At 40.7% G+C, this 12,952-nt stretch overlaps 1 protein-coding gene across 1 annotated transcript in view; it reads left to right on the top strand.

Moving 5' to 3' along the window:
• The first annotated feature begins 441 nt into the window (after positions 1–441).
• The window catches only part of clstn3 (calsyntenin 3), a 34,882-nt gene continuing 22,371 nt past the window's right edge, over positions 442–12,952 (top strand). The window contains exons 1-8 of the mRNA XM_042489315.1: positions 442–808; positions 1,594–1,660; positions 4,573–4,695; positions 7,925–8,135; positions 9,431–9,639; positions 10,716–10,865; positions 12,162–12,347; positions 12,438–12,725. Coding sequence (XP_042345249.1) covers positions 1,594–1,660; positions 4,573–4,695; positions 7,925–8,135; positions 9,431–9,639; positions 10,716–10,865; positions 12,162–12,347; positions 12,438–12,725 — 1,234 coding nt within the window. The 5' untranslated portion in view covers positions 442–808. The remainder of the gene's footprint in view (positions 809–1,593; positions 1,661–4,572; positions 4,696–7,924; positions 8,136–9,430; positions 9,640–10,715; positions 10,866–12,161; positions 12,348–12,437; positions 12,726–12,952) is intronic.

Genomic DNA, 12,952 nt, shown 5'->3' with positions numbered 1-12,952 from the left:
AGCATGGGTTAAAAACATGAAACAGTTATGGGCCTAAAGAATAACTCATATTACCCACCATCATCTCACCGCACCCCATTCAGTCTAGAACCGGCCTGTGCAAGAATATGCAACATCAAGCCTAAATCTTTGCAATGTCTTTTTATTGCTGGATATATTTGATTGCAGATTTTTCAGGAAACATGTTGGACAAGGGGCAAAAAGGGGTGATATGACGTCATTTTGCAGTCTGGAGGTGGGAAGCTGGAGCAGAGAGAAATAAGGGAATTATTTTACTTTATTTTATTTTAACAAAAGGGAGGGTCCAAGTGTGTCACTGTTGAAGCAGAGCACAAACGTGTTGAGATGAATTGCCCTGTTGAGGTCTGAGTCAGTGTGAATATGCGTTTAACAGCAAAAAACAGCCAGAACAGCAGTCTGGGTCAGAGCTGCTGGTGGTGATGCTGGTGAGGGCCAGAGAGAGAGAGAGAGAGCGAGAAGGACGCAGTGTGGGCGGGTTAAGAAACGCCGAGAGGGAGGGGACGCCAGCGTAATATTCCCACCGTTTTTTTCTCCTCCGTAAAGCCGAAAAAACAAGGGCATCTTAATCTTCCTCACACCTCATCACCGAGTCTAACGTCAGGCCGAAATTCACGCACGCACACACCTTATCATTTCTTCTTCTCTGTGTCCTCTCCTCTACCTGGAGGTCTGTTTGCAGCCTGCTGCGGGGGGATCGCCGAGCCGAGCGGCAGCAGGGGCGTGAGAGGCGGATGCTGCGAGCGTAGAGGCTGGGTACCAACCAGGAGCATCACCGCGACTCACCACGGTAATGTCAAATCTTGTTTCAAATGCTAACCTTCATTTCTGCGACATTTTTTCCTCTCCCGGCTCTGGTGTGAGCTCTCAACATGGCTATGAGGCAGCCCGAGCTGGCAATGTGTGTCAATACCAGGCTGTAATGTAAATCGGCTGATTATTGTCGCATAGCATGATTCTCTGGTTGTGGATGTAGCCTGGACAAACTGTCAACATACGTCTTCTGCTTTATATTTCTTCCTTTTTTTAAAAAAAATGGAATCTACAATATATGTTGTCCTGTAGGCTATGAAGGACTGCAGCATTGCAAAAACGTAGCTTGTTATGTCAATGAGAGCATGAAAACCCCACCAAGGACTAATTTTTCTGTTGTGGCCACAACACTGCAAATGCATTTTTATGAAAACCACAATTAAAACATGGGAAAACACCCACACGGCCACATGCAAAACCACACTTGCATACATACAGCACTCACAACCAAGTATGTGCATGCTCCATAGGCTGTTCTACGTAACTGCAAGTGCTGATTTTAGGCAAAAAATGCACAATTATTGGTTTATTCATGTTCAGTCAATATGCAGATTGAGTTCATCATGCGGCTCTTAAGGCCTCTAAAGGTTACACACATGACACTTGCATCTGATAGGCCTGATCTCGCTCTGTCTTGTTACTTTACCTGTCTCTTCCTGTGCTGATCAGTTGTTGATGCATGTACTTTATTCCCTCCCCTCCTTCCCCCTTTTTCCTCACCCCACCCTGTTACCCCCCCCCACCTTTCGTTTCCTCCCTCAGATGGACAGAATGAATTTTCTCTCCTTCTTCCTCCTTTGCTTGACTTCGGTTGCATATGGCAACAAAGGTCAGTTCCTCATCATATTGACTGTTAATTGTGAAGTGTTGAGATGATGGTCGTCATGGGAGCACGCAGACCTGTCAAGGTGCTCGCGGTGGGCAGGGGCCACGGTTTTGATTTTGCCCTGAAATGCTCCTGACGACTCCCTCATGAGTGCATTCATTTGATATCCCATTACAGAAACATACATGTTGGTGCATTTTGTGTTTCGTGACCCAGTGTGCATGTGCCCATTTTCATCAGTGCTGTGACTCTGAGAAGATGATAAATTTGTTTCCTCCTCTGTAGCAGATTTATCATCCTGGGTAGTAACCATGACTCTGATTCAACATCATTGTTCCAATGATTATCGTGCTGGGGGGAAGGCGAATGAAACAGACAGCGTGGAGGGAGAATGTCAGAGAAGGAGGTGGTGGAGGAGAGTGATGCAGGGAGGGCGAGGAGATTGAAGGAGAGATCAGAGATACACTGAAGAGAAAGCGAGAGAGAGAGAGACGAGAGGGAAATGTTAGTAGAGACAGAGGAGAAGGAGCTGTGACAGGAGAGGACGTGGCCGAAAAGACGCAGGCTGATAAGGAGGGAGGAGGAGGTGGTGGTGGAGGAGAGAGGTGGTACGTGAGATCAGGTGTCACGAGGGAAAAAGGAAAAAAGCGCAAGCTACCGGAGCGTTTTTGTGTGTACATATATATGTGTGAGGGAGACGAGGAGGGGTGGGTGAGCGTCGTGGGGCGATAGAGTGACAGAGCGAGGAAGAGTGCCAGCAGAGACAGAGAGAGATGGAACGGGATGCCTTTCAATCTGTAATCCCGAATGTAATCCACAGGCCTGATGCTCAGATTAATGCTATATAGCAGAGGAGGGGAGGGAGGGAGGAGATCAACTGAGGGGACGGAGGGCGGGAGATAAATGACCAAAAAAGAGACATGGCAGAGGACTGTGGAAATAGAGGAGGAGGAGGAGACGGTGTCAGGCTAGACCTTGAGAGGAGAGGATAAATATCTTTGATTAGGTCTGAAATTGAGTACTTAAACACTAGCACTGAAACACACAGTACTGCAGGCTTGGTCAGACGTATACCCTTTACATGATCTGTCATGAAACATTTTCTTATTTAAATCACAATCTTTGGCAATTTTAGACTTTTGTGTTCTGCTGCTTGTGTTTGGACAACAGTTAAGCATTTTTGTTCAATTAAAACTGTGTTTCATTCAAAAAGATGAGTTGGAATAGGTGATGAGATCTTTAACTCAAGTAAAAGTAGCTAAAGCTGCAACTAACAATTGTTGACATCAATGATCAAGCTATAGATTTTGATTAAGCATTTGGTCTGTAAGAAGTCAAGAAATACTGTGAAAATAGCCGTTACAGTTTTTTAGAGGCCAGCTGTTGTCTTGAAATTGCTCATTTTGTGCGACCGATAGTACAAAAACTCAGAAAACAAAGCAGAAAACTGAGAGAATGCTGGTTATTTTCACTTAAACGATTACTCAGTTATCAAAATAGTCGCAGATTATTTTTGTCTGTCAGCTGGCTTGATTTATCACCCAATCATTTCAGCTGTAAAAGTAACAGAACCTTAATGAAAAAATACTCATTTCAAGTCTTGAAATACACACCTGGATGGGGAATTTAACCTTTATTTCCATTAGTTTCACAGGGAGACTGTTAAAAATACTTGAATTAAAAATGGTTTCAAGTTTCAGTTCAAATAATAAAATATTTCTAAAATTGAACAAAAAACCTTATGGTTTCATTCCTTTAAGGGTCGATGTAACTAATAATAATAATAATAATAATACCGTGATGCCACAATATTTTCTGAGACAGCTATCATACTGTGAAAATCTCTGCAACCCTACTTAAACATTAGACAGCCAGAGCTAATTTAACAGACTATAAAAGCAACATATGCCAATTAAATGTCAGTAAAAAAGTGCAGTATTTCCCTCTGAAATGCAGTGCAGTAGAAGTAGCATCAATTGTAAAGACCCAGATAAAGTACGTTTCAAGCTGTAGTATTTGTGCTTGAGTAATTGAACTTATTCAACCACTGAGAAAAACGCATTTTATATTCTGCAGTGAGGTATCAAAATAAAATATCACGCAGGCTCTATAATCGAACAATTTCAAGCGATTTTTGGCCCTGACTTTGAAGAGAAAAAAGTTTGATCAGATTCAAAACCAGCAGCATTTTCCTCCTCTCACAGACGAATTGGCACAATTAGTTCCAGGCAGATTTTCTGGAAAATTCACTGTGAGGACAACAAAGCACTTGCTAAACACAAGTCTTATTCCTCTGTCTGATTTTCAAACTCTGCAGCCTTGACGTTGAAAGCGATTGAGGACAACAGAGGGGAGGCACTCTGAGGCTTTCTGTTTTTTGCTCTTTGCTGGGGTGTAAAATCGTCATCCTTCTGGCTCATTAACTTGCCCTTTGATCACTCGGCACAGAACATTCAGCACAAGGATGAATAATTAATTCGCAATTAAAGGTTAAATTCACAGTAAACCCCGGGCATTAGATTTGGACTCGGCTGTGTTTTTTTTTTTTTTTTTTTTTTTTTTCAGCGCATTATTGTGCGCCGCCTGTGGCAGGCCGGTTTGGCTGATTGATATGAGCAATATAGCTCTGTGTGTGTGATAAGGTGAGATCTGACTGGCTTTAATTATGCTGCCAACCAGGAAGGAGAGGCACTTGATGTGAACAAACGGAGGAGAAAGAGGTAGAAAGCGGGGAAGTCTGTGAGGGAGTCAATGTGATTAAACTGTCCTTGTGGTCACATATACATTGTGTATTTTTCCACTCATGCTCACCATGTCCTCACCCTATAATGGAGTGTTAAAAATAGACACGTTGGTTCCTTCTAATTGCTCCATTTAACCCAAAGCCTCTCCGCTCTCTTCTCTGTGCCGTTCAGCCAATAAGCACAAGCCATGGATCGAGACAGAGTACCAGGGGATTGTCATGGAGAACGACAACACCGTGCTGCTCAACCCCCCTCTCTTTGCCCTGGACAAAGATGCTCCGCTACACTACGCTGGTAACAACAACCACATGGGAGAGTATAGGATGAGAGAGCTGGCAAAGAAAAAAATACCCCAAAACATTTGAACTTTTTCCACAAATTTGCCTGAACATCCACAGAACTGGCTGCAGTGAAAAATAGGTCAAATCAAGTGCTCGCACAGCCAAATTGAAAATCACATCACCAGGCCAAATTGAAAATTATCTCGCCAGGCCTTGCTTGGGCTTTAATAGCAACCAGAGTGCTGATTTTCACTGAGAGAAGTTTGGAGCTATCATGCAGCTGCCATTTCCAGCCATATTTCCCAATAGAGCAGTCTGAATATTAAAAGCAATGTATTCAGTCACAGAGCCCACTATTTTTAGCCCATCATAGTGTAATTCAACCCTTCATTGCTGGAGCAGCAGCACTCCTGACTCTGCAGCCCGATGAAATAACGTTATCGTGTTTGCACTCCTGGAAATAACCGTGTTCAGTTAAATTATAACAGGTCCACTAAAATTACTCCAGCGCTCCCTGATATTTATTTTGCTTGTGTCGAGACTGAAAAGAAAATTAGCTGTTTGAGCAAGAAACCCTGCCTACCTTCAACTTAGGTCCACCAGGAAGGATCAGCCCCTATATTAAATGGTTTTACTCTGAGTCTCAGCTACAATCTAGTTTATTTTATTCTTATAATGATAAAGCGCCACTTAAAGAAATCCTCCAGATACAGGTATCTCTCTGCTCTCCTAAAGGTCCAGTGTGTAGAATTTAGGGGGATCTATTTTCAAAAATTGAATACGATATAATAAGTATGTTTTCTTTAGTGTAAAATCACCTGAAAATAAGAATCTTTTGTTTTTGTTACTTAGTGAGCCATTTATATCTACATAGGGAGCAGGTCGTTGTCTGCAGAGACTGAATGTTGCACCATAATGTTTTTTACAGTAGCCCAGAATAGACAAACCAAACACTGGCTCTGGACAAGGCCATTTGCGTTCCCATGTTGGTCACCACATTTAGCAGCCCACTTACTGATTTAAATCATTGGATCTGTTTGTTTTGGAGAAGAAGACACCTCTGCGGATAAATCGGCTCCCGGTAAAAACCTCCTGAATAATAAACACGCAAGGAATTCTAACCAGGAGAAGTTTCAGCTGGTTTTAATCTGCAGTCTCCACCGGTTGATGCAACTGAATCGCCAAAAATGTTACATATTAGCCCTTTAATATATTCTGAAAAAGTCTCGGTGCTAGACTTTAAATCCTCCGAGTATAAAAATAAATTGTCACAATTAGTTTAATAATAATACGTATTTTATACATCATCATTTGCTTTTTTCATGGTAGCTCATTTTTTATTCGTTTGTCTTATCAATACAGTACGACCACTTAGGTTGAAGACATTTAGACTGAACTAAGGGCTGATTCACTGATTGAAATTCTGGTTATATGTTACGAAAAAAAACTTTATATACTACCTAAAATGCTCGATCAAGTATTGGTATACACACAAGTCTGTGCACCTATCCAATACCAAGTAATTATTGATTAACTTTAAAGTAGTTTAACACCCAGATAAAGTGGCAGTTTTAGAGAGAATCAATTCTTCACCGCTTTAAAACAGTCGTCTACGCATCACAACTTGCTGTGTAGACGACTGGCATCTATAGTTTTAGGGCGCTGAAGAACTGATTCGGGTAAATAGTGTAACGTTAGTTGTTTGCAAAATGTCGAACTAGACACTAAAAGAAATTTTCAGTCATTCTCTAAATGTATTTGTACATGTTTTACAAAGACTTTAATTTAAATCATAACATACAACAATAATAGAAATCATTTCACATTATCATATATGTATTTATTTTTTATTTTATCCTCGACCAGGAATATTCCCATTGAGATTCAAAATCTCTTTTTTTACGGGTCCTGGTGAAGACAGCAGCATGAAGAATTTCACATAAAAGAAAAAAAACAGACTAAAAACCCAACAGCAAAAGTTGAAACAAACAAAAAAAAAACAACTTAAGCAACAAACTTAAAACAGCCAGAAGTCGCGCTCAGTAGCCAGACACGTGCATTCAGTGTTCAAAAGGTCCTTATTCCTATTTTTAAAATCTTCCAGGTTTATAATAGAGTCTAGTTGAAGGTGACACTGCAGCTGACATCAAGATGACGGAGCAAAAACTTTAAAAGCACTTTCACCGAAGACTTTCATCCATACAGGATTAGTAGTATACCTCTGTTATTTTTACTTTTTTTTTAAGTCAATGGTATTGGATCACGACTCAGTATCAGCCAATATTTCTAATTCAGGAATTAGAATCAGAAAGGGAAAAATTGATATATGATAACAACAAGAAGTAATGATAACAATAAACTTTGCTCGTTCATTTTATTATGAAATATGAACTGCTTCACAGAAATCATTAATGTGACACCAATGATTGGGACAATAATAAGTAACAGGGCACAGAAAGCCTACTTAAAAATGAAAATTGAGTTTTTAGTAGAGACCTAAAGGAATTACCGAGGTAACAAAATGAACTTGAAAGACATATTTTGCAGCATAAACAATTTATTGACTCATGCAGACGTAATCCCTCTCAATCATCACTTATGACCTTATGATCACCTATGAGGCAGAATTTTTACCTGCAGAGATCCTGTCTTTGCAGCACGCATCCAAGAGGAAGCTATGAAAATCACAGCGACAGTGCCATAAAATAATAAAATAAAATAACACCGACAATTCCTGCTTAGTGTACCTTTAAGAAAAAGGCTGGTCCAAGGTTTAGGGGCACTAATAAGAAATACAAATCCTCCTTTAGTTTTGAGTCCAGACTGCAGAGTTTTGTGCAGGTGCATAAGGGCACACTAAGCTTGTCCTAGAGTGCTTTAGAAGTAATGAGTAAAATCTTTAATGAATCTCTCTGGAGGCCAGTGCACAGAGGGTATTTTTGGGGTTATAAGATCATATTTGTGAGAGTTAAAGCTGCAGCATTGTGTTTAAGCTGTGAGCAGGTTTTGCCTCTGAGGCAGGTTAAAGTCAGAGTGACAATCAATTTAGAGGAAAAAAAATCAATGCTTTCTCCAAGTTAGACAGTGATTAAAGATAATAAAATATTATTATAATGCATATTTCAGACAATTTATTAGATTTCTATTAGAAATTTGATTTATAGTGTCTATAATTCAATATATTTATTTTATTGCTTTTTTCTAAAATTATGAGGTTTTTTTTCCCTCCCTCCCTCTCCTAGGCGAAATCTGTGGCTTCCGGGTTCACAATGGCCCCTCGGGTTCAGGCTCAGTACAGTTTGAGGCTGTGGTTCTGGACCGCTCCACTGGCGAGGGCCTGGTACGGTCCAAGGAACCTCTGGACTGCGAGAGCCAGCGGGAGCACAGCTTCACCATCCAGGCCTACGACTGCGGAGAGGGACCTGATGGAGTCAACAGCAAGAAATCCCACAAGTTAGTCAATCTGCTCTCTCCCCCTCCTTTGAATTATAAAGGGCATCAGCGGGTCCTTAAAAAGTCTTAAAACGTCAAAATTATTAGGCCTTAAAAGTCTTTAAATAGTCTTCAATTTGGATTTGTGGTTGCCACATTTTTTAAAATTTTATTTAATTACTTTTTGTCATAATGAGACAAGCTCTTTTGTTACAAATCTTTAACCCTAACACTGAATGCAATGTGGTCTTTTAAGTCTGTACCTGTTGGCAAAATGCAGTGGTGGAGGAAGTATTCAGATCCTTTACATAAATAAAAGTACTAATGCCAAACTGTGAAAATACTCGGTAACAAGAGAAAGTCCTGCATCAAAAATTTAAATAATTAGTATTCAAAATAAATTAGAAAACAACTTTTATAGTAATCAAAATAGTTGCAAATTGAATGGATATAATACCCACTGTTTTCAATTTTATTATATTACTTTTAGCTACTCATACTTTTAGTCATGTCATGTCTGAGCTGTTTTGATATTTTTCTTTGTGTTGTTTATGAAAAATGTAATAGATATATATATTTTTTAAAAGTGCTAATTTAATCTTATTTAATCTGCAAATTGATTAATTGACTAAGCGTTTCAGCTCTACTATAAACTATTATAGTTTGAGTTCTAACAAAACATCATATTTTTTCTCTTCTCATGTTTGTAATGCAAAAATCCAAAGGAACTAGTTACTAAAGCTTTCAGATAAATGTAGTGAAGTAAAAAGTAAAATATTTCCCTCTGAATTCTAGTGAAGTAGAAGTATAAGGAGGCATGAAAAGAACAGACTCAAGTAAAGTATAAGTACCTCAAATTTGTACTTAAGCACAGTACTTGAGGAAATACTTACAGTCCACCACTGGCAAAATGTTGATTTACCTAACTCGCTTAAGAAACCTTTTCCCTACATAAAACCTACCTCTGCTGGGGACCACTTATATATACTATATATACTATACATATACTACTTACCTTGATACTTACCTGCAATGCTTGAATAAGAAAAATATAATTTGTCCAAACACAAGTCATAAATTTGGTTAAAAAAAATCTTTAAAAGGTCTTCAAAAGCATTACATTTAAGAGTCGGATGCCAGTAAATACCCTGCCATTAACAGATTATATTAAATGTTTTAAAGAGTAATTACAGTCACTATCAGACATTCCTCTGGCAGTTCACTGTAAGAACTATCCAGTCATTTCTGCTTCCTGTTGTTACACTAATCCATCTCTCTCTCTGCTTGTGTTTTGCTTCCCACTCTCCCTCCCTCAGGGCCACCGTGCACGTCCGTGTAAACGACGTCAACGAGTTCTCCCCCGTGTTCGTTGAGCGTCGCTATGAGGCTTCAGTCCCAGAAGGGCGTCTGTTTGACCGAATCGTGCGCGTGGAGGCTCTGGATGCAGACTGCTCCCCGCAGTACAGCCAGATCTGCTTCTATGACATCATCACTCCTAATGTGCCCTTCGCTATCGACAACGATGGTGAGATATGTTTTATCTTGTCGCAGTAAATCAAAGTGTGTCGGACTCATAGACCTATTAATATTTGTCCGTCTGCGGCAGAAATACAATATCCCCACCAGTCACCACGTTATTATCCTCATATTCTGCCTGCGTTATCTGCTCTGTGTGGCTGCAAGAAGAATCACTAAATTCAATATTTCAACTCCTAAACTCCGGATGCCCTCAATACATAAAACACATACCAGACGCTGCTTTGTTATTGATGTCTGCATAGCGACAGAGTGTGAAGCATTGCAGGTATTTAATTCCTCGCACAGGTAGAAACCAAAAGACGTTAAAATAGACTTTGTGTGGGAGTATTATTGTTCTGTCTCTGCAAAAATGTGGAAGCAGCTGTTCGGTTCAATATAGCATCCTTTCTGTCGCTCGTAGATTCCCTAAATTCTTTGTCGTAATTGTATCCATTGACTGGTTGGTGGGAGATCAATTGTAACGTGACACAGGAGCTGAAGAGGACAGTTTTTTACTATGACTCTGCAGAATCGTCCTGGACTTGGAGGATTTTGCAGAAGAAGAGCAGCTTCTTTCTTTTTTTTTTTTTTTTTGGTGAGACTGGTACTGAGACCTTTTGTTCCAACCTTGTTCGCACGCTGTGGGCTTGTCATTGTCTATTTTCTCTTTTTTCTCACATTGTCTTCTCTGTTGCTACCACTATCTCTTTCATCCCTCTGTTTCTCCTCTCGCCATGTCACACCATCTTTCGTCTTACCTATTGTCTGTCAGCTGATGCACTGAGTGCTGTCAGCCCATCGCGGTTACTCGCTATTGCCTATAAAAACAGCAAAACCCTCAATTTTTCATTCTGTTCTGTGCATTTTGTCTTCTGTTTTCTCTGTCTATTCCTGGATGTAGTGCACAGAATAGGATACTGGCTCTTTTTTGTGTACATGCAGCGTACATGATGCTTTATCAATGAGCCTTAATTTGGCTTTCAATCAAGTAAGCTTTCGTTGATGACTAAGCTTGCTATTTCTGTGTTTCTTTTATACTTGTCTTTCATTATTTCTTATCCCATCTTTGTCTCTGTCGCCTAGGTAACATCAAGAACACAGAGCCGTTGGACTCAAAGCGCCAGCGTGTTCACACCTTCTGGGTGACCGCCTTCGACTGTGGAAAGAACCGAGCTCAGGCCGATGCCCAGGTTGTCGTCACGGTCAAGCCGTCCTGCAAACCCGGCTGGATCGGTAATCAATGTCACAAATCACTCTTTTTCTGCCCCAAATGTCATGCTTGGATAACTTCTTTCAGAAATGTTTTTTGGTTGTTTAATCTGTTTAAACCATCACTTGCAGTTGAAATGTGCGTGGGCTTGGATGAATCACCTTTCCATGTTTATACCAAGAGCTCAGTTTTAAAGAAGAAGGCAATTAATTGAACGGTGACAACATATTTTTAGAATCAGACATATTATCACTACAGTTTCTCTGGATTGTCTGACATCCTCCCTGAACACAGTATATTTATCTTGTTGGACATTTTTTCAGCCATAAGCACAGTTAAAAAAATGTATATCAATGACTGAATGTAGGGGAGACCGGGGACACTTGTAACAATTTTTGATTTTGATGTCATTACTCAAAATCTTTTGAACTATTTGGATACTCAGTCGCTGTAATAGTCTGGCAGCCCTGTTATAATCTGGTGACCTGTCCAGGGTGTACCCCGCCTCTCGCCCAATTACAGCTGGGTTAGGCTCCAGCCCCCCCGGGAACCTTACAAGGACAAGCAGTTATGGACAATGAATAAATATTTGGATACAGTTTTTATGTTGGTAACTTGTTTCTGTAATCTTGTTTAAAGTCGTCCAGTGTTTTGACAAACTATGTTAGAGTCAAAATATTGATCAAAACACCCAGAAAATTAAGAATAATTTATTTTTACTATTTAATTCACTATAGAAATGAGCCTGATGTGAGTGAGAATCATAAGAGTGACTATTCTGATTAAAGGTTTAACTTTCTCCTCAAGTGTAGTTGACAATTATTGAATTCTGGTCTTAATAATAGCCTTCCTAACAACCAAAATTGTTTCTAATGGAGGTCCCCGGAGCTAAATCTTATCCAGTGTTGTGGCCCTAATCAATTTAGGTATCCTTGACACGAAAAACGTTGAGAACCATTAGGCTCAGCGACATGTTGCAAAGTTTCACAGCCTCCAATCTGTCATCAAAGCAACAGCAACCAGTTCTTTAGGCACAGTCAGGGCTCACTATGCTTCCTGAATATTGTTGCCGTTTGTGTTATAGGTGGACGATTTTTTGCGCTCTATCAGTCAGTCGCTCGCTCGCTGTATGTTAGGAGGACGTGTTTGAATTGCTCCCAACTGTACCACTCATGATGCAAGCATTTAGGATGTGTAAATGTTGGACAGCAGAATGGTCATCAAAACTAGACAGATGTAAATTCATAGACAGTATAAGGAAAATAGTGAAGTCTAAAAATATACTTTTTTTGTTACACTTTTTTTTTTTTTTTTTGCAGGATGGACCAAGCGTGTAGAGTACACACCTGGGTCTGGTAGCATCCCCTTGTTCCCCAGCCTGCATCTGGAGACCTGCGAGGAGACTGTGTGGAACATCCAGGCCACCGTAGAACTCCAGACCGGCCACATCGGGAAGGGCTGCGACAGAGACAGCTACTCTGACAGATCTGTGCGACGGCTGTGTGGTGAGTTCTGGTTTACGTCTCAAAACATGAATATTCAGAAGGGGGGGGATCCTTTTTGATTAATATCTTCTTTCTCTTCCTCCTCAACAGGTGCTGTCAGGGGGGAAGTCGACCTCCTCCCACCTCCTTCTCCTGCCGCCAACTGGACCTCAGCTCTGCCCACTCTCCCCTCCTCTGATTCATCTCTAGTTTTCTCCTTCAATGGATCCAACCACGTTGCCGTGGTGCCAGATTCAGTTGTCTCTGCATTGTCGGGCGACCACTTCACGCTGCAGCTATGGATGCGAAGGGGCGGGGCCAACATCCAGCCTGTGACCACTCAAAGCAGAGGAAGTCGCAAAGAGGAGGAGACTATTGTGTGCAGCACTGTCAAAAATGGTGCGTAAAGCTTTGTTTATACTCGCACAAGACACCTTGGTATGAGCCTCCGAGGACGGCATATGAGTGACAAACATGCACAGAGGTGTTCATGTGTAGTATGTTACTTGTTGCAAAATGCTCTAAAATGCCAGAGAGCGGCACTTTTCATGTAACTGTATGGCTCTTTCTCTCAGGCCACTGGGCTTTGGTGGCCAAACAGTGTCATTACACTGTTGCGTGATGCA

This window comes from Plectropomus leopardus, chromosome 7 (genome assembly GCF_008729295.1).
Source record: "Plectropomus leopardus isolate mb chromosome 7, YSFRI_Pleo_2.0, whole genome shotgun sequence".
NCBI lineage: Eukaryota > Metazoa > Chordata > Actinopteri > Perciformes > Serranidae > Plectropomus > Plectropomus leopardus.
The sequence above is the reverse complement of the archived record's forward strand: the minus strand, read 5'-3'. Positions and strand labels throughout refer to the sequence as shown.